Source organism: Nomascus leucogenys, chromosome 10, assembly GCF_006542625.1.
Source record: "Nomascus leucogenys isolate Asia chromosome 10, Asia_NLE_v1, whole genome shotgun sequence".
In the NCBI taxonomy this organism is placed as follows: domain Eukaryota; kingdom Metazoa; phylum Chordata; class Mammalia; order Primates; family Hylobatidae; genus Nomascus; species Nomascus leucogenys.
Genome location: NC_044390.1, coordinates 92,330,575 through 92,354,025, shown reverse-complemented (window position 1 = coordinate 92,354,025; position 23,451 = coordinate 92,330,575). Strand labels below are relative to the sequence as shown.

The window sequence follows — 23,451 nt, the reverse complement described above, 5'->3', positions numbered from 1 at the left end:
ATAGGTGACAAGGCCACCCAGCTCCTCCTGCCTCTTTGCAAACAAGCTGAACGGCAATTTGCAGTAAGTTCCCTCGGGAGAGGCACACCCATGCCAAACACCAAGGCTCCAAAGCCCAAGCCCCTCCCCAGCGGCTTTTCCTGCCACCCGCCCCCTGTGGTCCTTGTCCCATGACACGGAGGGGAAAGGGAGGGAGGTCAGGAGCCCCAACCACCAGGGCTGCACTGGAAGATAAATCTCCTTCGTCTGCACCTGCTCATCCCCATGTACACACCTACCTGCATCTCAATTAACTAACAAGTTGTTTGGGCTAAAGAACAGGTCCATGCACAGGCCTTTACCATTTTTTCCACAAGTCAAAGTGAAAGGAAAATTGTAAGAAAAATACCTAAGTAGTTCTTATGGAAATCCTCAGTTGCTATCCCAGGGAACAAAGGAAGGCCCCGGTCCAGAGCAGGACGACAAGCCACGCCTCAAGGTCTACAGATTCCAGCCCCTGCTCCTTCCAGAACAATCCCCAAATGGGGCCTGCTCTTCGGTCCTACTTCCTTTGCTTTATGGCTTAAGGGGGAAGGGGCAGTCAGAACAGACCAGCACCTCAGGAAACTCTAGGCAGAGCGGAAGAAGGTGGACGAGGCCTTTGGGATCAGACCTGGGCACCTGCCCCACCTCCTGCCCTCCATGTTCCACCCCACAGAGTTCCTAATGCCCGTGTAGACGCCTCCTGCTCGCTGCCTCCAGGCCTGTGGCCTCCTGCTTGCTGCCTCCAGCAGCCTCCAGGCCTTTCACAGGCCGTTTCTGCTGCCGGGACTGCCCTTTCCCGCCCTGCCCCACTGCAGGGCTAACTCCTAAATGTGCCTTCATTCCTCCAGCAAGCCCATATTGAATGCGTCTTCATCCCTCCAGCAAGCCCGTATTGAATGCGTCTCCATCCCTCCAGCAAGCCATATTGAATGCGTCTTCATCCCTCCAGCAAGCAAGCCCATATTGAATGCGTCTTCATCCCTCCAGCAAGCCCATATTGCACAGAAGCCCATATTGAACGCGTCTTCATCCCTCCAGCAAGCCCATATTGAATGTGCCTTCATTCCTCCAGCAAGCCCATATTGAATGCACTCCCTTGATGTTCCTGGAATTGTTTCAGGCTCTGGGACAAAGCAAGGAACAAAGCAAAGCAAATTCCTGCCTTCGCAGAGCGGCATATTCTTTCAGCAATTTTCCTTGGTCTTTTTTTGCCTTGCATGTAGAGTCCAAGTCCCACAAGGTTCCATGTAATATGACACGACTCCACCTTATTTGAAAGTCGTCTTGACCTTCACGCCACACATTCTAGCTTGGTCTCCTCCCTCAAACCATCACCAGCACCCAAAATGCTTACCAACGACCCGATCTCCTTTCTTCACACCCATTTTCCTCATTGCTGCTGCAAACAAAGCCACTTCTTGCCTCAGCTCTTCAAAAGTCACCTTCACAATTTCCTCTTTGCCTTCCCCTGGGAAGAGAAAAAGGGTAAATTGTACACAGACCACTGCAAAAAGAAAAGTTGCAAGCCAGACACTGAATGAAAAATCCCACCTGTTTCAATGCAGGTTATTAATCTACACCCAGGGAAAACAGACGCAGGGAACACAAGCAAAATACAGGTCAACTTAACCTCACGCAGAAGAAAGGCTGTGAGAGTCAGCCGAGAAAATACACTAACAACATGTGCTGCATAAATATTCTCTATTAGGCCGTGTGCAGGGGCTCATGCCTATGATCTCAGCACTTTGGGAAGCTGAGGTGGGAGGACTGCTTGAGCCCAGGAGTTCAAGACCAGCCCTGATAACAGAGTGAGACCTCCATCTCTACCAAAAACGTAAACATTAGCCAGGCATAGTGGCACGCATCTGTAGTCCCAGCTACTCAGGAGGCTGAGGCGAAGGATCACGTGAGCCATGCCCACACCACTGACCTCCAGCCTGAGCAACAGTGCAAGAACCTGTCTCAAAATAAATAAATAAATAAGATTTTCTACTGGAAATGCTTTTATTAACTGAAGAATCCTTTGATTATAATTGTGGGGTTTTTTCTTTTTTAATTACAGATTCACAAGAAGTTTCAAAGAAAGTACAGAGAGGTCCTATGTCCCCCTCACCCTGCTTCCCCAGTGGTTACATCCTCCATAACCAGAGTACACCAGCAAAGACAGGAAACATAAATGGATGCAACATGCATGTGTGTAGTTCCACAAAACAGACGTGGATGTGATGTACATGTGCGTGATTCCACGAAACAGACGTGGATGCAACGTGCATGTGTGTGGTTCCATGAAACAGACGTGGATGCAACGTGCACGTGCGTGGTTCCACGAAACAGATGTGGATGCAACGTGCACGTGTGTGGTTCCACGAAACAGATGTGGATGCAATAGGCATGTGTATGGTTCCATGAAAGACGTGGATGCAATGTGCACATGTGGTTCCACAAAACAGACGTGGATGCAATGTGCACGTGAGTGGTTCCACGAAACAGACATGGATGCAATGTGCACGTGTGTGGTTCCGGGAAACAGACGTGGACGCAACGTGCGTGTGCATGGTTCCACGAAACAGACATGGATGCAATGTGCATGTGCGTGGTTCTAGGAAACAGACGTGGATGCAACATGCATGTGCGGTTCTCTGTCACCTTAGGGAATTTCCTGCAACCACTACAATTGAGATATAGGACATTTCTACCACCCCAAACCCTTCCCTCCTGTTGCCCCTTTACAGTCATCCCTGACCCCTACACCACCCCCACCCCGGGCAATCACTTACATATACTCTAGCTCTATAATTCTGCCATTTCAAGAATGTTATATAGGCTGAGAGAAGTAGTTCATGTCTATCATCCCTGCTCTTTGAGAGGTTAAGGCAGGAAGACCACGTGAGGTTAGGAGTTCAAGACCAGCCTGTGTAAGATAGTGAGACTCCATCTCACTATCTTAACATTTAACAAAAAATGTTAAAACTAAGGCTAGGCAGGGTGGCTCATGCCTGTAATGCCAGTACTGTGGGAGGCCAAGGTGGGCAGGTTGCTTGAGTTCAGGAGTTCGAGACCAGCCTGGACAACATGGTAAAACCTCGTCTCTACAAAAAATTTTTTAAAAAACTAGCCAAGCATGGTGGTGCACACCTGTAGTCCTATCTACTCGGGATACTGACGTGGGAGGATCACCTGAGCTCAGAAGGTTGAGGCTGCCATGAGCTGAGATCACACCACTGCACTCCAGCCTGGGCAACAGAGTGAGACCCTGTCTTGGAAAAAAAAAAAAATGTAAAAACTAGCCAGGCGTGGTGGTGTATACCTGTAGCCCTAGCTACTTGGGAGGCTGAGATGGGACGATCACTTGAGCCCAGAGGTTTAAGGCTGCAGTGACCTATGTTCGTACCACTGCACTCCAGCCTGAGCAACAGAGTGAGACCCTGTCAAAGAGAAAGAAAGAAAGGGAAGGAAAGAAAGGAAAGGAAAGAAGGAAAGGAGGGGAGGAAGTGAGGGAGGGAGGGAAAAATGTTACATGAAATATAGAAAGTGATCCTTTTTTTTTTTTTTGAGACGGAGTCTTGCTCTGTTGCCTAGGCTGGTGTGTAGTGGTGCGATCTCAGCTCACTGCACCCTCCACCTCCCAGGTTCAAGCAATTCTCCTGCCTCAGCCTCCCAGTTAGCTGGGATTACAGGCACCTGCACCTAATTTTTGTATTTTTAGTAGAGACGGGGTTTCACCATGTTGGTCAGGCTAATCTCAAACTCCTGACCTCAGGTGATCCACCCACCTCGAACTCCCAATATGCTGAGATTACAGGCGCGAGCCACCGCACCCAGCCAGAAGGTGACCTTTTAAGATTGGCATTTTTCACTTGGTGCAATGCCACTAAAATTCACTTAAGTTATTGCATGCATCAATAATTCACTTCTAGGCCGGGCACGGTGGCTCACACCTGTAATCCCAGCACTTTGGGAGGTTGAGGTGGGTGGATCACCTGAGGTCAGGAGTTCAAGACCAGCCTGGCCAACGTGGTGAAACCCCGTCTCTACTAAAAATATAAAAATTAGCCAGGCGTGGTGGTGGACACCTGTAATCCCAGCTACTCGGGTGGCTGAGGCAGGAGAATTGCTTGAACCCAGGAGATGGAGGTTGCAGTGAGCCAACATGGTGCCACTGCACTCCAGCCTTGGCAACCGAGTGAGACTCTGTCTCAAAAAAACAAAAACAAAAAAACAAACAATAAAATTCACTTATTTTGTGGCCGGGCGCGGTGGCTCAAGCCTCTAATCCCAGCACTTTGGGAGGCCGAGGCGGGCGGATCACAAGGTCAGGAGATCGAGACCATCCTGGCTAACATGGTGAAACCCCGTCTCTACTAAAAAAAAAATACAAAAAAAATTAGCCAGGTATGTTGGCGGGCGCCTGTAGTCCCAGCTACTCGGGAGGCTGAGGCAGGAGAATGGCGTGAACCCGGGAGGCAGAGCTTGCAGTGAGCCGAGATCGCACCACTGCACTCCAGCCTGGGGGACAGAGAAAGACTCCGTCTCAAAAAAAAAAAATTCACTTATTTTATTGCTCAGTAGTATAATTTTTTAGAAGATTAAAAGTGACACAAGCTCACTGTCAAAAACTTTGATAGTGCAGAAAAAAATAAAAAAATAAAATGATCAACCACCCTAGTTATCAAAGAAATGTATGTTAAAACAGGAAGATACCAATTTTCACCTAACAGACTGTACAAATGGGAAGGGACAGTGTGTAGCCAGCCTCCACAACAGCCCCCTAGTGACCCCTGCCCGCTGGTATTCACACCTGACCTGGGGAATCGATGGGTTACTGTGGAAATGACAATGACTTCTGAGCTGTGGTCATAAGATACAGTGCGGTTCCCATCTGGCTCACTCTAGGGGATGCCAGCGGCCATGCTGTGAGATCACTGAGGCAGCCTCTGGAGGAGGCAGCCCACACAAGGAGGAACGAGGCCTCCCACCAACAGCCATGTGAGCACACCATCTTGGATGTGGTTCCTCTAGCCTCAGTCGAGCCTTCAGATGCCTGCAGCCCCTGCCAACATACTCACTGCAACTTGATGAGTGATGATCACCCAGCTAAGCCACTGCTGGATTTGTAACCCACAGAAACTGGGAGGTAAGAAATGTTTGTTCTAAGCTATGGCTTTCAGGTAATCTATGACATGGAAAGACAACTAACACAAGTAAGACCCAGTGTTGTGAAGGTACAGGAAAATGATCTGAAGATAATTTCTACAGTATAGAAGTTACCCTTTTGACCATTACCCTTGATGCAAATATTTTGCTCCTGATTGGTCACCGCTTTTCAGTTCTATAATATGAATTCTCTGTGTGTGTGTGTGTGTGTGTGTGTGTGTGTGTGTGTGAGAGAGAGAGACAGAGTCTCGCTCTATCGCCCAGGCTGGAGTGCAGTGGCACCATCTCAGCTCACTGCAACCTCTGCCTCCCAGGTTCAAGCGATTCTCCTGCCTCAGCCTCCCGAGTAGCTGGTACTACAGGCACCCGCCACCACACCAAGCTAATTTTTGTATTTTTAGTAGAGACGGGCTTTCATCATGTTGGCCAGGCTGGTCTTGAACTCCTGACCTTGTGATCCACCCGCCTCAGCCTCCCAAAGTGCTGGGATTACAGGTGTGAGCCACCACGCTGGCAAATTATCTCTTTTAGAAAGTGAATAAACATCCTAATTTCCCTTTGGCATAAATCTGGCTTTTTCCAGCCAGGTGTTATAGCTCACACCTGTAATCCCAGCACTTTGGGAGGCTGAGATGGGAGGATCACTTGAGCCCAGGAGTTCGAGACCAGCCTAGGCAACATGGGGAGACCCCATCTCTTTTCTTTTTTTTTAGTCTCACTCTGTCCCCCAGGCTGGAATGCAATGGCACGATCTCGGCTCACTGCAAGCTCCGCCTCCTGGGTTCATGCCATTCTCCTGCCTCAGCCTCCCAAGTAGCTGGGACTACAGGCGCCCGCCACCACGCCCAGCTAATTTTTTGTATTTTTAGTAGAGATGGGGTTTCACTGTGTTAGCCAGGATGGTCTCGATCTCCTGACCTCGTGATCCGCCCGCCTCAGCCTCCCAAAGTGCTGGGATTACAGGCGTGAGCCACCGCGCCCGGCCTTGACCCCATCTCTTAAAAAAAAAAAAAAAAAAAGAAAGACCAGGCACAGTGGTTAAGTACCTGTGGTCCCAGTTACTTGGGAGGCTGAGGTGGTAAACTTGCTTGAGCCCAGGAGGTCAAGGCTGCAGTGAGTCGTGACTGCACCGCTGCACTCCAATCTGGGCAACAGATCAAGACCCTATCTCAAAAAAAAAAAAAAAAAAAAAAAAAAAAAATCAGGCCGGACACAGTGGCTCATGCCTATAATCTCAGCACTTTGGGAGGCAGGTGAATCACTTGAGGTCAGGAGTTCAAGACAAGCCTGGCCAATATGGTGAAACCCCTCTCTACTAAAAATACAAAAATTAGCTAGGCATAGCTGGCACGTGCCTGTAATCCCAGCTACTTGGGAGGCTGAGGCAGAAGAATATCTTGAACCCACGAGGCGGAGGCTGCAGTGAGCCAAGATGATGCCATTGCACTCCAGCCTGGGCAACAAGAGTGAAACTCCATCTCAAAAAAAAAAAAAAAAACTCATTTTTTTTTCCCTATTTGCCTAGAGTTGTATGCGTCTGCCCTTCATCCTTTCCTTGCTGCCCTGGGGTAGCCTTTTCGTTACCTCTCCCACATCCCCAGCCCAGAAAACTTTCTATCACGTGAAAACACTCGGTAAGCTGATAGCTACTCTTCAAAAGCAAAATGTGCTGCGCAGGCAGCTGTTCTAACAATCTCAACACGGATGCGCTAATGCATGTTTGCTCCACTCGCTGGAGCATGAAAGCAATTGTGCACATATATGTATTTTTTTAAACGGGGCACCACATGACCTCGATGAGAATTACCCATAGGAGAGATGAGTTCTGCTGAGAACGCCTGAGTGAGCATGGAGCAGAGCTCTGTGAGCACCTGCACCCAGCTGGGTAAGGAACAAGTCAGGAAAATATGCAGAAAACGAAACACAATGATCTTAAAGCCCCCAAGCCAATAATCGGCTGCTCAGGCCCCTGCTTAAGTAAGGGATGCGATTTGTAAACTAACTGTGATCAGTGGCATGAGGGTCCTTATTCCCACTGCAATTATAAGGGAATTGCTCATTAAAAGAAGGGGCTCTGCCAGGCGTGGTGGTTCACGCCTGTAATCCCAACACTTTCAGAGGCTGAGGCAGGCGGATCACTTGAGGTCAGGAGTTCGAGACCAGCCTGGCCAACATGGTGAGAAACCTCATCTCTACTAAAAATACAAAAATTAGCCAGTGTGGTGGCGCATGCGTGCAACCCTAGCTACTCGGGAGGCTGAGGTGGAAGGATGGCTTGAACTGGGGACGTGGAAATTGCAGTGAACCGTGATCACGACACTGCACTCCAGCCTGGGTGACAGAGTGAGACTCCATCTCAAAATAAAATAAAATAAAAAGGGCAGGCACGGTGGCTCCCACCTGTAATCCCAGCACTTTGGGAGGCCGAGGCGGGTGGATCACGAGGTCAGGAGATCGAGACCATCCTGGCTAACACGGTGAAACCCCGTCTCTACTAAAAATACAAAAAATTAGCCAGGCGTGGTGGCAGGCGTCTGTAGTCCCAGCTACTCGGGAGGCTAAGGCAGGAGAATGGCATGAACCCAAGAGGCGGAGCTTGCAGTGAGCCAAGATCGAGCCACTGCACTCCAGTCTGGATGACAGAGCAAGACTCCATCTCTAAATAAATAAATAAATAATAAATAATTTTAAAAAAAGGAGGGGGACTCAAATATTGAACAGAGAAGAGATGGTGGGAGTGAAGAGGAGAGAGGCTAAGGTAAAGGGGTAGGGGGTGTGAAACAGACACAGAATTATAACCCTACCTCCTTAACCCACCCTCAAGACAGGGCTGGGTTTAAAAAAATAAAAGGCAACTGGCTGGGTTCAGCCAATACTGTATATAACTCAGAAAGAGAGAGAGAGAGAGACACCCCACCCAGTTCAGTCTCCACCCAGACACCCGTATTACAAGTTCTGGGAAGACTGGCTTATTTCATCACTAGGAATCAAGCATATTTTTAGTTTTTTAGTTTTGGGTTTAGATTTTTAGTTTTGGGTTTTGGGGTTTTTTTTTAAGGATTCACATTTGACCGTTCCCAGTTTCCAGGAGAAACCAGGACCTCATGAAGTGTCTGAGACATTGGCTTAAAGCACACACATTTAAAGGGACCAGGAAAAGAAAAGAGACGCAGCGTTCTCGTTCTCCTCAGGATTACGAAAGAGGTGACTGGGTTGGCACCCTAGGGAGGTTCCCACATGCACTGCAGTGCCTGGGGCAGGCCAGTCTCATAGGAGCCTCTTAGCGATCAATGACATGTGCTCTGTCTGTACTGTGGAAGATTATTAGGACATAAAAGGAATGAAGTACTGATCCATGCTACAATGTGGATGAACCTTGGTAACACTGTGCTGAGCGAAAGCAGCCAATCACAAAAGGCCACATATCGTATGATCCAATTATACAAAATGTCCAGAACAGGGAAACCCAGGAAAGAAAGCAGAGAGGTGGGTGCCAGGAGCTGGGGGAGGCAGGAACAGAGAGTGACTGCTAATTGGTATGGGGTTTCCTTTTGGAAAATGGAAATGTTCTGGAACTAGGGGTGGTGGCTGCATAACCTCTTGAAAAATGCTAAAAACCACTGAGCTGCGTGCCTTAAAAGGGTATTTCTGTGGTATATGAATTATATGCCAGTTGGAAGAAAAGAGCTGGCTGGACGCGGTGGCTCATGCCTGTAATTCCAGCACTTTGGGAGGCCAAAGCGGGTGGATTGCTTGAGCCCAGGAGTTCGAGACCAGCCTGAGCAACATGGCAAAACTTCATTTCTACAAAAAAACTTTAAAAAAAATTAGCCGGACACAGTGGTGCATGCCTGTGATCCCAGCTACTCAGGAGGCTGAGGTGGGAGGATCGCTTGAGCCTGGGAAGTCGAGGCTGCAGTGAGCCACGATCGTGCCACTGCACTCCAGCCTAGGCAACAGAGTGAGACCCTGTCAGAGGGGTGACCCTGGGGACGCAGAGATGGAGCACACAGCAGTCCCCTAAGTCTCCTTTCCCATGAGGCAATCCCTTCCCGTTCTCCACCCAGGAGCCAGGTCACCACGGGATCACCCAGCCCTTGCTCAGAACCCTGACGACGGCCCACTCCCTCTCACACCTCCCCACACTCCTGGACCCACCACCGAGGCCCCCCAGCTCAGCCTTCCTGGCTGTTCCCCACAGCCACAGAGCCTCCTCCAGCCCAGGGTCTTCTTCTGGCTGTTCCCTGTGCCTGGGAACATGACTTCTGCAGAGGTGTGGGGAGGAGATTCCAGGTACAGGGGTCAGCCAGAGGAAGGCTTCTTCAAGTTCCATCGACTCCTCCAAATGGGCTTTCCCTGGCAGCCCTGTCTAAAACAGCCCTGCACCCCACCCCATCATCCCTTTCCCATCACGATGCTTTACTTATTCTTCCAAGCATATGCTTTCTTACTTATTGTTAAACCACCACGCTTTCCCCCCAGAACATCAGCCTCTCCCAGGGCAGGGAGCTTGTCTATCCCGTTCAACGCTGTCTTCCTGGCACCTTGCAGAGGAGGCCTTTTTTTTTTTTTTTTTTTTTTTTTTTTTTTTTTTTTTTTTTTTTTTTTTGGGATGGAATCTCGCTCTGTCACCCAGGATGGAGGGCAATGGCGCAATCTCGGCTCACTGCAACCTCTGCCTCTCGGGTTCAAGCAATTCTCCTGCCTCAGCCTCCCAAGTAGCTGGGATTACGGGCACCCGCCACCACGCCTGGCTAATTTTTTGTATTTTTAGTAGAAATGGGTTTCACTATGTTGGACAGGCTGGTCTCAAACTCCTGACTTCAGGTGATCTGCCCGCCTCGGCCTCCCAAAGTGCTGGGATTACAGGCGTGAGCCACTGCACCCAGCCCTAAGGAGGCATTTAATACAGATCTGAGGAATGAATGGATGAACAGACAGGTGGGCACGCAAAGGGCAAGGGAGAGCCAGTCAGAGCCCTGACCCCAGACCACCTATCTACTCTGCCCTGACCGTGTCAAGGCTGAGAACCAAGGAAAACAGCAATGGAACACTGACCAGCCCCAAATGGTACGTCGAGACTTCGCTCCACGGCTCTTCACCAGGAATGTGCACCAGAAGTGCCCAGGGGCTTTGAAAACACATGGAAGCCTGGGCCCCAGCCCTGGAAGATGTGTCCCAGTAAGTCTCGGTGGGAACTGGACTGCCATGATCTTTAACAACTGCACAGGGGCTGCTAGTCCTTCCCACAGTGGCAGAAGGGAGGCCCTGCTCTGTAGCCTGGGCAGGGCCACTCACTGCCTGTTTCCACTGGTTTGGTTTCTTGTGCTGATCTAGGGAGTGAGTGAAGTTTCTGATGAGTATTTTATACCACGGTGAATTAATCTTTCTCTGGCTTCTAATAAAAATTGCCAACTCGGGCCGGGCATGGTGGCTCACGCCTGTAATCCCAGCACTTTAGGAGGCCAAGGCGGGGGGAATTACCTGAGGTCAGGAGTTCGAGACCAGCCTGGCCAACATGGGGAAACCCCACCTCTACTAAAACTACAAAAATTAGCCAGCCGTGGTGGTGCTCGCCTGTAATCCCAGCTACTTGGGGAGGCTGAGGCAGGAGAATCACCTGAACGCAGGAGGCAGAGGTTGCAGCAAACTGAGATCACTGCATTCCAGCCTTGGCAACAGAGGAAGATTCCATCTCAAAAAAAAAAATTGCCAACTCGGATACTCAATCTGGCATTTAATATAGATTGTCAACTGTTTCTGTGTATGTTGGCCTTATTTCCATGATTAGAATGTAATATTCTGGAGGCAGAACACGACTTCAGTTTCTTTCTGAGTCTTACATTACAAGATGTCTTAGACACAATGAGTGTCCAATAAACTCTTGCTGAACATACTATTTTTTTTCTTTGAGACAGAGTCTCGCTCTGTTGCCCAGGCTGGAGTGCAGTAGTGCAATTTCAGCTCACTGCAAGCTCCGCCTCCGGGTTCACGCCATTCTCCTGCCTCAGCCTCCAGAGTAGCTGGGACTACAGTCGCCCGCCACCACGCCCAGCTAATTTTTTGTATTTTTAGTAGAGACGGGGTTTCACCGTGTTAGCCAGGATGGTCTCGATCTCCTGACCTCGTGATCCGCCCACCTCGGCCTCCCAAAGTGGAACATACAATTTAAAAATAATAATAATAAATTTTTAAAAGCTGCACAGGGGCCAGGTGCAGTAGCTCATGTCTGAATTCCCAACACTCTGGGAAACCAAGATGAGAGGACTGCTTGAGCCCAAGATTTCAAGACCTGCCTGGGCAACATAGCGAGACCCTGTCTCTACTTAAAAAAAAAAAAAAAAGAAAAAGAAAGAAAGAAAATCAGCCATGCATAGTGGTGTGCATAGTCCCGAGTCCCAGCTACTCAGGAAGCTGAGGTGGGAGGATTGCTTGAGCCTGGGAGATTGAGGCTGCAGTGAGCCATCCATGATCGAACCAATGCACTCCAGCCTGGGCCACCACACCCGGCCTCTGCGCCCAGGCTCAACTTTATTTTAAAAGGAAAAGCCAATGGGAAGAGATTCTAGTTATAGTTCCATCACTAACTTTCTGTGTGACACAAGCTAGTTACTTAATACTGAGCATCTCCATTTTGCCCATAAAGCATGACCACACACTGGCCCTTTCCCCTCCCCAGCAAAAATAAAGTCAACAGAAATCTTAATTACGTAATAAAGGTGCCAACATATGGTTTGGAAATCCTGTCTCTCCAAATATGTGGCACCACATGCATGCACCATCTAGAACTTCCACAGAGGAAACCCCACGTCTCGCCATCAGGACTTACTTGCAACGTAAAGGGCAACTCTGTCATTCTCTTTGTGCCGCAGGAGGTTTTCTGCATAGTTGAGCCGACTGCCTTTGAACCACTCGGGGACATCTGCGATTCCTTTCGATGTGTCCACAACCTATAGAGAATGACAAGAAACCAAGATGCACACACGAGACTACGCCACAAATCAGCAAAAGCGATTCTGCTTCCTGGGAAGCCAGCTCACTCATTGGTCCAGAGCATTTTTTAAATCATTTTATGGACTGAACTCTGAACTGGCCTAAAGGCTAGAAACTGAAAATAGGGATTAATGCCAACGGAAAACAACCATCCCCTGTAACGTATGTGTTCCACAAACATTCATTAAGCACCTACTCAGTGAGAGATCCTGAAGACAAAGACGCCGCCCAACACGTCAGGCTCTGCCCAGACACACGGAAACCAGGAGAGCAAGCTCTGGGACTACCTGCCCCTTGCCCACAACTTTTGGGGGTTTCAGCCTTTACTTCCTTCCTTGGAGTGCTGGAACCTTGATTTTTATTGTCAAAGTCCCAAAAAAATCAACATTTCAAAATGGTTTGCCCCAAAGAGACAATAAATTTGACTTTGAACGGCAGGACTCCCTTTTTCCAGATATTGATTGATTCACAGTGTAAGGAGTTGAAAAGTTTTTCTAAACTGCACGTTAAAAAAGTAACAAAACTCCAGCCGGGCGCAGTGGCTCATGCCGGTAATCCCCGCACTTTGGGAGGCCAAGGCGGGCGGATCACAAAGTCAGGAGCTCGAGACCATCCTGGCTAACACGGTGAAACCCCGTCTCTACTAAAAATACAAAAATTAGCCAGGCATGGCAGCATGCACCTGTAGTCCCAGCTGCTGGGGAGGCTGAGGCAGGAGAATGGCGGGAACCCGGGAGGCGGAGCTTGCTGTGAGCCAAGATCGCGCCACTGCACTCCAGCCTGGGTGACAAAGTGAGACTCAGTCTCAAAGAAAAAGAAAGAATGAAACTCCTAATAGTTTAAAAAACTACTGCTGGCCGGGCGCGGTGGCTCACGCTTGTAATCCCAGCACTTTGGGAGGCCGAGGCAGGTGGATCACGAGGTCAGGAGATCGAGACCACAGTGAAACCCCGTCTCTACTAAAAGTACCAAAAAATTAGCCGGGCATGGTGGCGGGCGCCTGTAGTACCAGCTACTCGGAGAGGCTGAGGCAGGAGAATGGTGTGAACCCGGGAGGCGGAGCTTGCAGCGAGCCAAGATAGCGCCACTGCACTCCAGCCTGGGTGAGAGAGCGAGACTCCGTCTCAAAAAAAAAAAAAAAAAACTACTGCTGGGCGTGGTGGCTCATGCCTGTAATCCCAGCACTTTGGAAGGCTGAGGCAGGCAGATCACGAGGTCAGGAGATCGAGACCATCCTGGCCAACATGGTTAAACTCCGTCTCTACTAAAAATACAAAAATTAGCTGGGCGTGGTGGCACATGCCTGTAATCCCAGCTACTCGGGAGGGTGAGGCAGGAGAATCGCTTGAACCAGGGTGTTGAAGGCTGCAGTGAGCCGAGATCACACAACTGCACTCCAGCCTGATGAAAGAGCAAGACTCCGTCTCAAAAAAAAAAAAAAAAAAAAAAAAAACAAAAAAAACTATGACAGTGTGGCCAGGCACGGTGGCTCATGCCTGTAATCCCAGCACTTTGAGATTGGCAGGTGGATCACCCAAGGTTGGGAGTTTGAGGCTAGCCTGGGCAACATGGCAAAACCCTGTCTCTACTAAAAATACAAAAAAATTAGCCGGGCGTGGTGGCGGGCGCCTGTAGTCCCAGCTACTCGGGAGACTGAGGCAGGAGAATGGCATGAACCCGGGAGGCGGAGCTTGCAGTGAGCCGAGATGGTGCCACTGCACTCCAGCCTGGGGGACAGAGCCAGACTCTGACTCAAAAAAAAAAAAAAAAAAAAAAGTTAAGATGGTTACACAATAGTTTATGATATATGTATTTTAACATAATTAAACCTTTTTTTTTTTTTTTTTGAGACAGGGTCTGGCTCTATTGCCCAGGCTGGAGTGCAGTGGTGCAACCACAGCTCACTGCAGCCTCGACCTCCTGGGCTCAACCGATCCTCCCACCTCAGCCTCCTGAGTAGGTGGGACCACAGGCATGCACCACCGTGCCCAGCTCATTTATTTTTTTGAAGACAGGGTCTTGCTTTGTTGCCTAGCCTGCACTCGAACTCTTGGGCTCAAGGGATCCTCCCATCTTGGTCTGTGAGAGTGCTGGGATTATAGGTGCGATCCACTGCACCCAGCCCCAAATATTTAAAAATTAAAAACAAACAAACAAAACTATTATTTAGGATCACTCAAGTTCCCAGGACAGGGCCTGGGGTCCCCACACAACAGAGGATTAACAGGCTGCAAAGTTCTCAATGAGGTCTGCGATAATTTAATGCCAGCTCTCCAGAGCAATGACTTTTTCCCATCCGCATGAGGTTGTAAAAAGAAGATACGATTCAGTATTCCCCAAAATTAGCATTTCACTTTGAAGCACGACCACAAAAAGGATGACGTCCACGGAAAATCTCTACTTACCTCATCATACACGCGTGAGAAGACAATTCCACTGAATTTCCAGAACTCTGCCCAGAAGTCTGAATATGACTCAACGGACCAATGGTACAAGTCATCATAATTCTCTAAAAATGAAATAGCTCAGATTAACCTTGGAAGGAAAATCTTGGCAATTCATTAATAAGATGGACACACCTCAGGAGTCTTGGGCATGTCCAAGCGAGCCAAATTCATCTGAGAAGAAATGGTCTGGGGGAGGAAGGAGCTTAATTTGTATTGATGCAAACCCAACACCACTAGTCCCCAAAAAGAACAAAGGTGAGGCGGTGATGTTTTGAGTCATCTTCAGTGATTTTATATCTTAACCACCATGCCTAAGAATACAGACTCTAGAGCCCGAATGCCCGGGTTCAAATCCTGGTTCTGCCACTTATTAGCTTTGTGACCTCAGGCAAATGCAAAATGGGGATAATTAGTAATCCCCCTCCAGCCACAGGGCTGTTGTGAGGATTTAAATGAGCACATGTAGAAAGTGCTTAGAACAGGGTCTTGGAAATTACCACCATGGCATTAGGAGTTCACCATTATTATACCATATAACCTTAGGAAATTTATAGTCGATACATTGGAAAACCCAGAAGTTCAAAACTGGTAGTCTGTTGATGACTTCTCAAGGCCAGTATAATGTTGGGGGGTGTTACTACTTATTTTGATTTTTGAATAAGCAATATGTTCACAAGACTCAAAATTACGAAAGTGTAAAAAGTTATATGGAGGCCAGACGCGGTGGCTCACGCCTGTAATCCCAGCACTTTGTGGATCACGAGGTCAGGAGCTCAAGATCAGCCTGGCCAAAATAGTGAAACCCTGTCTCTACTAAAAATACAAAAAAAATTAGCCGAGCACGGTGGCGGGTGCCTGTAATCCCAGCTACGTGGGAGGCTGACGCAGAGAACTGCTTAAACCTGGGAGGCCGAGGATGAAGTGAGCCGAGATCACGCCACTGCACTCCAGCCTGGGCGACAGAGTGAAACTCTGTCTCAAAAAAAAAAAAAAAGTTACATGGTAAAAGGTCTCCCTCCTTTTAATCCACAACAATCTAACTTTTTATGCCCAGGGGAGTTCCCCCTTGCAGATTCCACTCAGTTATACTCAAAACAACTTTTCCCCACCATCAAGACATGAGCTGGAAACCTGATACAAAGAGATGTATTTAACTCCTAAAGGAAATGTGACTTCACTGAAAAACTGACCCCAGCCTCGCTGAGGACTCTTTACCCTCTCAACTGCGTAGGATCCAAGTGGATTGGCCACAGCGAGCCAATCAGTCCTTAAGGATAGGAGAATTTTATCCTATCGGGGACCAAGGGAAGCCATACAGTGCTTCTGTTTCAAAGCACAGCCTTGCTGGGGCTCCAGGAAGGCAGAGACTGGCAAGGATATAATAACATATCAGGAAGATGGCCAATGAGGTATCAGGAATGGGGAAAAAGGCATAATACAACCGCTGAGCTGAATTATCTCACTGCCATCAGTCAAGTCAAGCTTGCCCATCCTCACTGTTCCCAGCCCCGGTGGGGAAGAGAGGAAGAGACACGATGCTCCCTGCCCTTCAGCAGTGTCCCCTCTTGACTGTGGTGTCCAGGAATGGTCCTGTTATGCTGGACAAGGAGGGATCACAAGAACTGGGGCAGGGACAGCTGAGAGGATCGCTTTAGCCCAGAAGCTCAAGGCTGCAGTGAGATATGATCCCGCCACTGCACTCCAGCCTGGGTGGGTGACAGAGTGAGACCCCATTTAAAAAAAAAAAAAAAAAAAAAAAAAAAGGCCAGGAGCAGTGGCTCACGCCTATAATCCCAACCCTTTGGGAGGCCAAGGTGGGTGGATCGCTTGAGGTCAGGAGTTTGAGACCAGCCTGACCAATATGGTGAAATCCCATCTCTACTAAATACAAAAAATTAGTTAGGTGTGGTGGCGCATGCCTGTAATCCCAGCTACCTGGCAGGCTGAGGCAGGAGTATCTCTTGAACTCAGGAGGTGGAGGTTGCAGTGAGCCGAGATCGTGCCACTGCACTCCAGCCTGGGCAACAAGAGTGAAATTCTGTCAACAAGAACAACAACAACAAAAGCCTATCACAAAAGTTCATTCACCAACAGCATTGCTAAGGAAGGCAGACGCAGCCAGCCCCAAGAATCTGGAAGGATGCAGCCACAATGGCATCTTGACACCACAAGGACCCTGGGAGACGACAGCAAAAGTGGCCGACTTCAGGTGGAAATTTTCCCACCGTCAGCAACTCAGCCCTCTCATCAAATGCGACTCTTCAGACACACTCTTCTGCTCCCACGCTCCCCGCCTCCACTGGGGAGGACGCTGCAACCACAAGCCCAGGTCTGATTCAGCCTGCGCAATCTGCTCACACTTAAAAGCCTGTTCTTGCTTTTTGATGGACTACTTCGTGAATTTGCATCTCCACCTTGTGCAGGGATCACGCTAATTTTTCTACCTAGTATATGTGCTACCAAAGCAAGCACATAAATCCATTTTTAAATGAAATTCTGGCTTCTCCTGCGAAAAGTGAGTACCTGACTGTGGTCATCAGCCAATAATTGTCACCTCCAGGCATTCATGGCCCTCTATGGTCCCCTTCCGAACCTGAGAGGGCTGATCCGTGTCACCAACAGGGTATTGTGGAAGTGGCCAAACGTGACTTCCAAGGCCAGGTTGTAAGGGTCACTGCAGCCATATGGCTCTCTTGGGTCACCTGCTCCAGAAGCCAGTGAGGATGCTCACGCAGTCCTAGGTGGCATATGGCAGATTCCTCCTGCACTACCTTGCTGCCACCACCAGCACTAACTTACCGCCGTGTGAGTGAGCTCTCGGGGATGGGCGCATTCCCACTGCAGCCCCTCCGGGACCCTGAGCCAGAACCACCCAACTAGCCACTCCCCAGTCCTGACCCACAGAAACTGAGAGGTAATAAAGGTTTATTCTTGTTTTAAGTCACTAACTTTTGGGCTGATTTGTCACCAGCAATAGGTAACAAATGCATTGTCCACACCACATAGTGACGATTAGCTAGAACTGGGAACAGCTGCCTCATCGGGCCCTCAGGCAAATGCCAGAGGCAACAACTAACCAGACTACAGCTCCACCGCCTACAGCTACCAAGTCTTAACTGAGACTTCGTGCCTTGGTTTGTTCAGCTGTGAAATGGGGCTACTACTACCACCTACTTGGTAGGATTACCGAGAGGATTACATTAGTTGATACATATCAGGTGCCAGATGGAGCCTGGCATATACAGAGAGCTCACTGAATAGTCACTATTATTATCTTGGGCACCTGTCTGGTCCCTACAGGCTTCTGAATTTTCAGCCCTTCTTCCTCTCCACCTACGAGAACCTTGGCCAGCCTACACCTTCAAATCTTAGCTGAAGATTTTATCTGCCCTTTTTCCTAATTATTCATTTTCTTAGAGACAGGATCTTACTCTTCTGTCCAGGCTGGAACGCAGTGGCATGATCATAGCTCACTGCAGCCTCTAAGTCCTGGACTCAAGCAATCCTCCTGCCCCTGCTGCCCAAGTAGCTGAGATGACAGGCTACCCGCCCTCCTAAACCGCATTCTCTGCTAAACCCAGCACACTGCTGTTGTGCTGGACCCCTATTAACTCCAATAGATGGCACCAGATTCCAGAGATCTGGAAGCAGTGAGCCAGACACAGGGTTGATTGGAAACTTACCTACAGGGATGGTCCGGGGGCAGCAGGCTGGATAGGAGAACCACAACCGCTTGTAAAATGCACGCAGTTTATACAGCACCTTCACTTAGCGCCCTCCCCTAGCAACTTCCACCTGGTAACCTTCACTTAATCCAGAAGAAAGGGCCTCAACCCCCCTGTAGAGCCTGCGTTCCATGGGACGGGCCAGGGGTTCAGATGTTCCTCACAGACAAGGAGTAAATCCAGGTTGGCTACTCCTGGATTCCTTAGCTTGGAACTCTGAAAACACGTTCTTCTGAAGTTACAGCCGTCAGGTGCATCTGTCATACAACAGTGCAGTACCCAGAATGTCAACACCAATGCCCCATTCGTGGAAAGCCCAGTGTCCACTAACTTGTGGCACTATCTTCACATGAGATCTCTCCCCTAGCCCCCCAGAGCTATTTGAGAACAGGGCCCAAGCCTTCTATTTGTTGGCAAACTCCATCCCAGCTGCTTGCACAGAGAGCCGACGTGCAGCTTGTGGTACACAGAAGGACACTTGGCACAGTCCTCCAAAAGAGCATGCCTTTGAAACTGGTGCCACCTCCCTGCCTCCTAATTACAGAGGGCTAGTACATGCAGCACGTCTGCCAGAGCTTGCTAGAGGCCCGGAATCACAGGCACGTACGGCAGGCGGGAGCTGCAGCCGACCCCAAGGAAGTCTGCATCAGGGGACCCCAGAGCCCCACGTGGATGTGCAGGGAGTGCACAGGTGGCTTCAGCTGGAAGCAGTGACAGGAGCCAACCAACCTGTGGCTCTGGTAGTGGAAAAGAGGGTGGGTAACCCTACCAGAGCCTCCCAAAATGCAGGGATAGAAACTTCCTGCCAACCTTGGTCTGGGAAGACGGGCTCACGGAGAGTGGGGAATGCCCCTCCCTTCCTCCCTGAAGCCTGCAGGGCTGGAGCAAGGCTGCTGAGGACGTGTGCCTTGCTCTCTACTACATGGCCCCATACTGTATACAGGCTACAAGTGAGCCTCTGCTGGGACACAGAGGAGAGGATACAAGTTTGCGGGTACTGTCTTTAAGCAATAAGAATGCTCACAGCCGGGCGCGGTGGCTCACACCTGCAATCCCAGCACTTTGGGAGGTCGAGGTGGGTGGATCACAAGGTCAGGAGTTCGAGACCAGCCTGGCCAATATGGTGAAACCCCATGTCTACTAAAAATACAAAAAAATTAGCCGGGCTTGGTGGCGCATGCCTGTAATCCCAGCTAATTAGGAGGCTGAGGCAGGAGAATTGCTTGAACCCAGGAGGCGGAGGTTGCAGTAAGCCGAGATCGCGCCGCTACACTCCAGCCTGGGTGACAGAGCGAGACTCCATCTCAAAAAAAAAAAAAAGAATGCTCACAAATACACAAAAAGGCAGGGCAGAATGAAAGCCCAAATTACATGTTCTTGGAGAGAAGAGGGAAGGCAGAAATATTCAAAGAGAATAATCAAAAAGAAGACAGCATTTGAGCCGGATCTTCAAGCAAAGCCCAAAGCTTCCAGGGCCAGGAATATGAAAGGGGAGAGGCAGGTGGAAATCACCTTCAAGAGTGGTAAGAGGAGAAAAGGACAAATACAGTGCTAAATGCCCTCCTCCAAACTAAAGGGAGGGGCCTCCAAGCTCCGGACAATGCTGCCACGTTGGGAATGCAGACCCAGCATGACAGGCCTTGGGGTTCTCAGAGGTTGGAAAGCTTGCTTTTCATGTGTGGTCTCCCAACCTTTATTTATTTGAGACAGAGTCTTACTCTGTCGCCCAGGCTGCAGTGCAGTGGTGAGATCTCGGCTCACTGGGACCTCCAACTCCTGGGCTCCAGCAACCCTCCCGCCTTAGTCTCCAGAGTAGCTGGGACTACAGGTGCATGCCACCACGCCCAGATAATTTTTTGTGTTTTTTGTAGAGATAGGGGTTTCACAACGTTGCCCAGGCTGGTCTCAAATTCCTAGGCTCAAAAGATCCACCCATCTCAGCTTCTCCAAGTGCTAGGACTACAGGTGTGAGCCACCACGCCCGGCCCCCTCTCCTAACTTTTAAATGCAGGCCACTCAACAGTGTGTCTGCAGATGAGACCTGGCCCATGGGCCACCAGTCTGAGAGCCTTGAAGGAGGGAAAGGAGCTCCGCAGCCATGCTTGGGCCCTCCCAGCACTTGCTCATGTTTACTCCCCAACCCCAGGGACCCAGGGCAGAGCTGAGCACTGGGCTTGACCATCTCCTGTCACCTGCACACCGACTCAATGACTCAGGTCCTGTTATGCCCATTTTACAGATGAGGAAACGAGGCATGAGGAGATCCAATTATTTCCTCCTGAACACACAGCTGGTAAATGGTAGAGCTAGTTCAAAATCCAGGTAGTCGGCCAGGCACAGTGGCTCACACCTGTAATCCCAGCACTTTGGGAGGCCGAGGCAGGTGGATCACCTGAGGTCAGGAGTTCTAGACCAGCCTGGTCAACATGGTGAAACCCCATCTCTATACTAAAAATACAAAAATTAGCCGGGCATAGTGGCAGGCACCTGTAATCCCAGCTACTCGGGAGGCTGAGGCAGGAGAATTGCTTGAACCCGGGAGGCGGAGGTTGCAATGAGCCGAGATCGCGCCATCGCACTCCAGCCTGGGGGAGAAGAGCGAAGCTTAAAAAAAAAAAAGAAATCCAGATAGTTAGATTACAAATCCCTTCTCTTCAACACTTCCCACGGAGGAAGGTGGTTTCACCCATCTAACAGGGCTGCCCGATCTGAAATTATTTCATAACATCAGGGCTAGACAGGCACCACACCAGCATTCTGTTATTACTGGCAGAGGAAACAGATGGAATCAAGGCAAGGTGACACAGAGGAAGAACATAATCCCACATGGCAGCCTCCTGCTTCTTCCAGGAGTCTCCAGGCTGCCCTAATCCAATACACACTCATTTACCAACTGCTGTCCAGAAGCCCCTGGGGCAACAGACTACACGGGTCTCCAAGGGAGAGGAAGGGAAGGAGAGGAACGGCTCTGGGTTAGCCTAGGAAAGGGACTCTGTGGAAGCTCCCCCCTGCTGTGGAGGGCCTGGAAGCTGCCAGGCAGCCGTCTGTAGTCTGTAGTCAACAAGGAACCACTGAGAAGTTCTGAGCCAAGGAGTGACAAAGTAAGACCTGTGTGCTTCAAGATTACTCTGGCAAAGCAAGCAGGATGCAAATGGGTGGAAAAGCAGGAAGCAGGAAAACCAACCACTGTTCGGTGAGGAGGAAAGGAGGCCCCAGAACCCCTGGCGAGGGGCTGCAAAGGAGGAGATGCGAGCAACATGGGGCTGTGGCAGAAGACTTCTGGTGCGGGCCAGGTGACTGGGGTGTCCATTCCTGTGAGCCTGAGTAAGAACAGTGATGCCACCAACAGAAACAAGGGAGTCCCTGCGCCAGCGGAGGGGGTGAGGAGGGGAGACTATGAGTTAAAAATCCCCTAGGAAGCCGGGCGCGGTGGCTCACACCTGTAATCCCAGCACTTTGGGAGGCCAAGGCGATCGGATCACCTGAGGTCAGGGGTTCGAGACCAGCCTGACCAACATGGAGAAACTCCGTCTGTACTAAAAATACAAAATTAGCCGGGCGTGGTGGCGCATGCCTGTAATCCCAGCTACTCGGGAGGCTGAGGCAGGAGAATCACTCGAACCCGGGAGGCAGAGGTTGCAGTGTGCCGAGATCTCGCCATTGCACTCCAGCCTGGGCAACAAGAGCGAAACTCTTGTCTCAAAAAAAAAAAAAAAAAAAAAAAAAGCCCTGGGAACACCTGGGGGAGGGCAGGGGTGGAAGGGTGGAGCTGGTAGTTGGGCAAGCCAGCCAGAGCTCAGGAAGAGCACCCGGAGCGGTTACCCCACGGAGAAGGAGCCTTTGCCCCACCCACACCCAGAGAGGTGGTTTTTGAGGTTCAAGGTGATGAGTGGAAAGAGAGTCTTTTACTAGGTTCTGTTTGGGGGCTGGGAGTGTAGACGTGTGGACAGGGCCTCCTACCTGACCATCCTTCTAGGTGCTGGCCTCCAGCAGGGGCAGCTGGAGATGGGGGAGGTCAGGGAGGCAGAGTGCACGGCACTGGGGACTGGCAAGGGACCCCCACAAACAGAGGAAGAGCTGCAAGTCAAAAAGGCCCTATGTCCGGGGGAAGCCCCCACAGGCTGGAGGTCAAGACTCCAGGGAGCACCTCACAGGTAGGAAAGCCTAGCAGGGGATCACACAGTCAACAGGCAGCTGGCCCTCCCGAGGGGTGACTCTCCCGGGGAGAGGGTGACTCCCACATGCAGAGGAGACGCTGCAGAGTCAGGAAGTGCCAGGAGGTGCTGTGGAGGGGTGATGTTCCCCAAGACTGGGGGGAACCCCGCAGTCAGAAGGCCTCCCCGCCATCAAGTGGCTCCTCCAACCCCAGAAGCATGAAACTAGCCATGGGGAGACCACCTAACCACCCTGCACGGCCCCTGCCCATCCCCCGCAGGCCCGGCCGCACGCCCGACTCTCACCCAGCGCCAGGCCGCAGGCGGCGCCCACAGCCGCCCGGAAGCGGTCCATCTGCGTGTTCTTCTTACTGTCAGGCTCCCACATCACCTGGCACTCCAGGATCTCCTCCGGACCGGGGCGCCCCTCCTTGGACATGGCGGCGGCGGGCGGCCGGGGCTGCGACGAGGGCTGGGGACCAGGGGCCGGGGCTGAGGCGAGGGTCGGGGACCTGGGACCGGGGGAAGCGATGGTCAGGAGCGCCTGCCGGGCTGGGGCAGCGACGGCGGCGGCGGGGAACAACGGACTGAAGGGCCGCCGCCGCCTCCGGCGGGCCACTTGGCCCAGGCCCCGCCCCGCAGGCCCCGCCCCGAATCCCCGCCCCCTTCAGGCCCCGCCCTCCCGCCTGTAACCCTCCGCTGAGTGCGGCGCTGCGCAAAGGAGTGCTCGCAGCCGCCGGCTCCAGCGCCCGCGGCCGGGGGGCGTGGGGGTGAGGGGCGCCCACGTGCCTTGGCCCCAGCTCCCCGACCTCACCTGGAGCTGGAGGGCGCTAGGGCAGCCGGAGAAGCCAGGCGTCCGAGTCCGCTGTTTCCTACACGTGTACATCATTCACTGACTATTTCTTCCTGCAGGTCCTTACTGAGCGCCTGCGGCATTCCGGGCGCTTTGAGAGC

General features: G+C 50.8%; 1 protein-coding gene across 2 annotated transcripts in view; it reads right to left on the bottom strand.

Annotated features, from left to right (window-relative positions):
- The window catches only part of AACS (acetoacetyl-CoA synthetase), an 80,217-nt gene extending 57,069 nt beyond the window's left edge, over positions 1–23,148 (bottom strand). For both annotated transcript variants that reach the window (XM_003276260.4, XM_012510106.2), the window contains exons 1-4: positions 22,804–23,148; positions 14,577–14,680; positions 12,008–12,128; positions 1,379–1,492 (exon numbers count right to left, since the gene is read on the bottom strand). In XM_003276260.4, coding sequence (XP_003276308.1) covers positions 1,379–1,492; positions 12,008–12,128; positions 14,577–14,680; positions 22,804–22,936 — 472 coding nt within the window. In that variant the 5' untranslated portion in view covers positions 22,937–23,148. The remainder of the gene's footprint in view (positions 1–1,378; positions 1,493–12,007; positions 12,129–14,576; positions 14,681–22,803) is intronic.
- Positions 23,149–23,451: the final 303 nt, after the last annotated feature.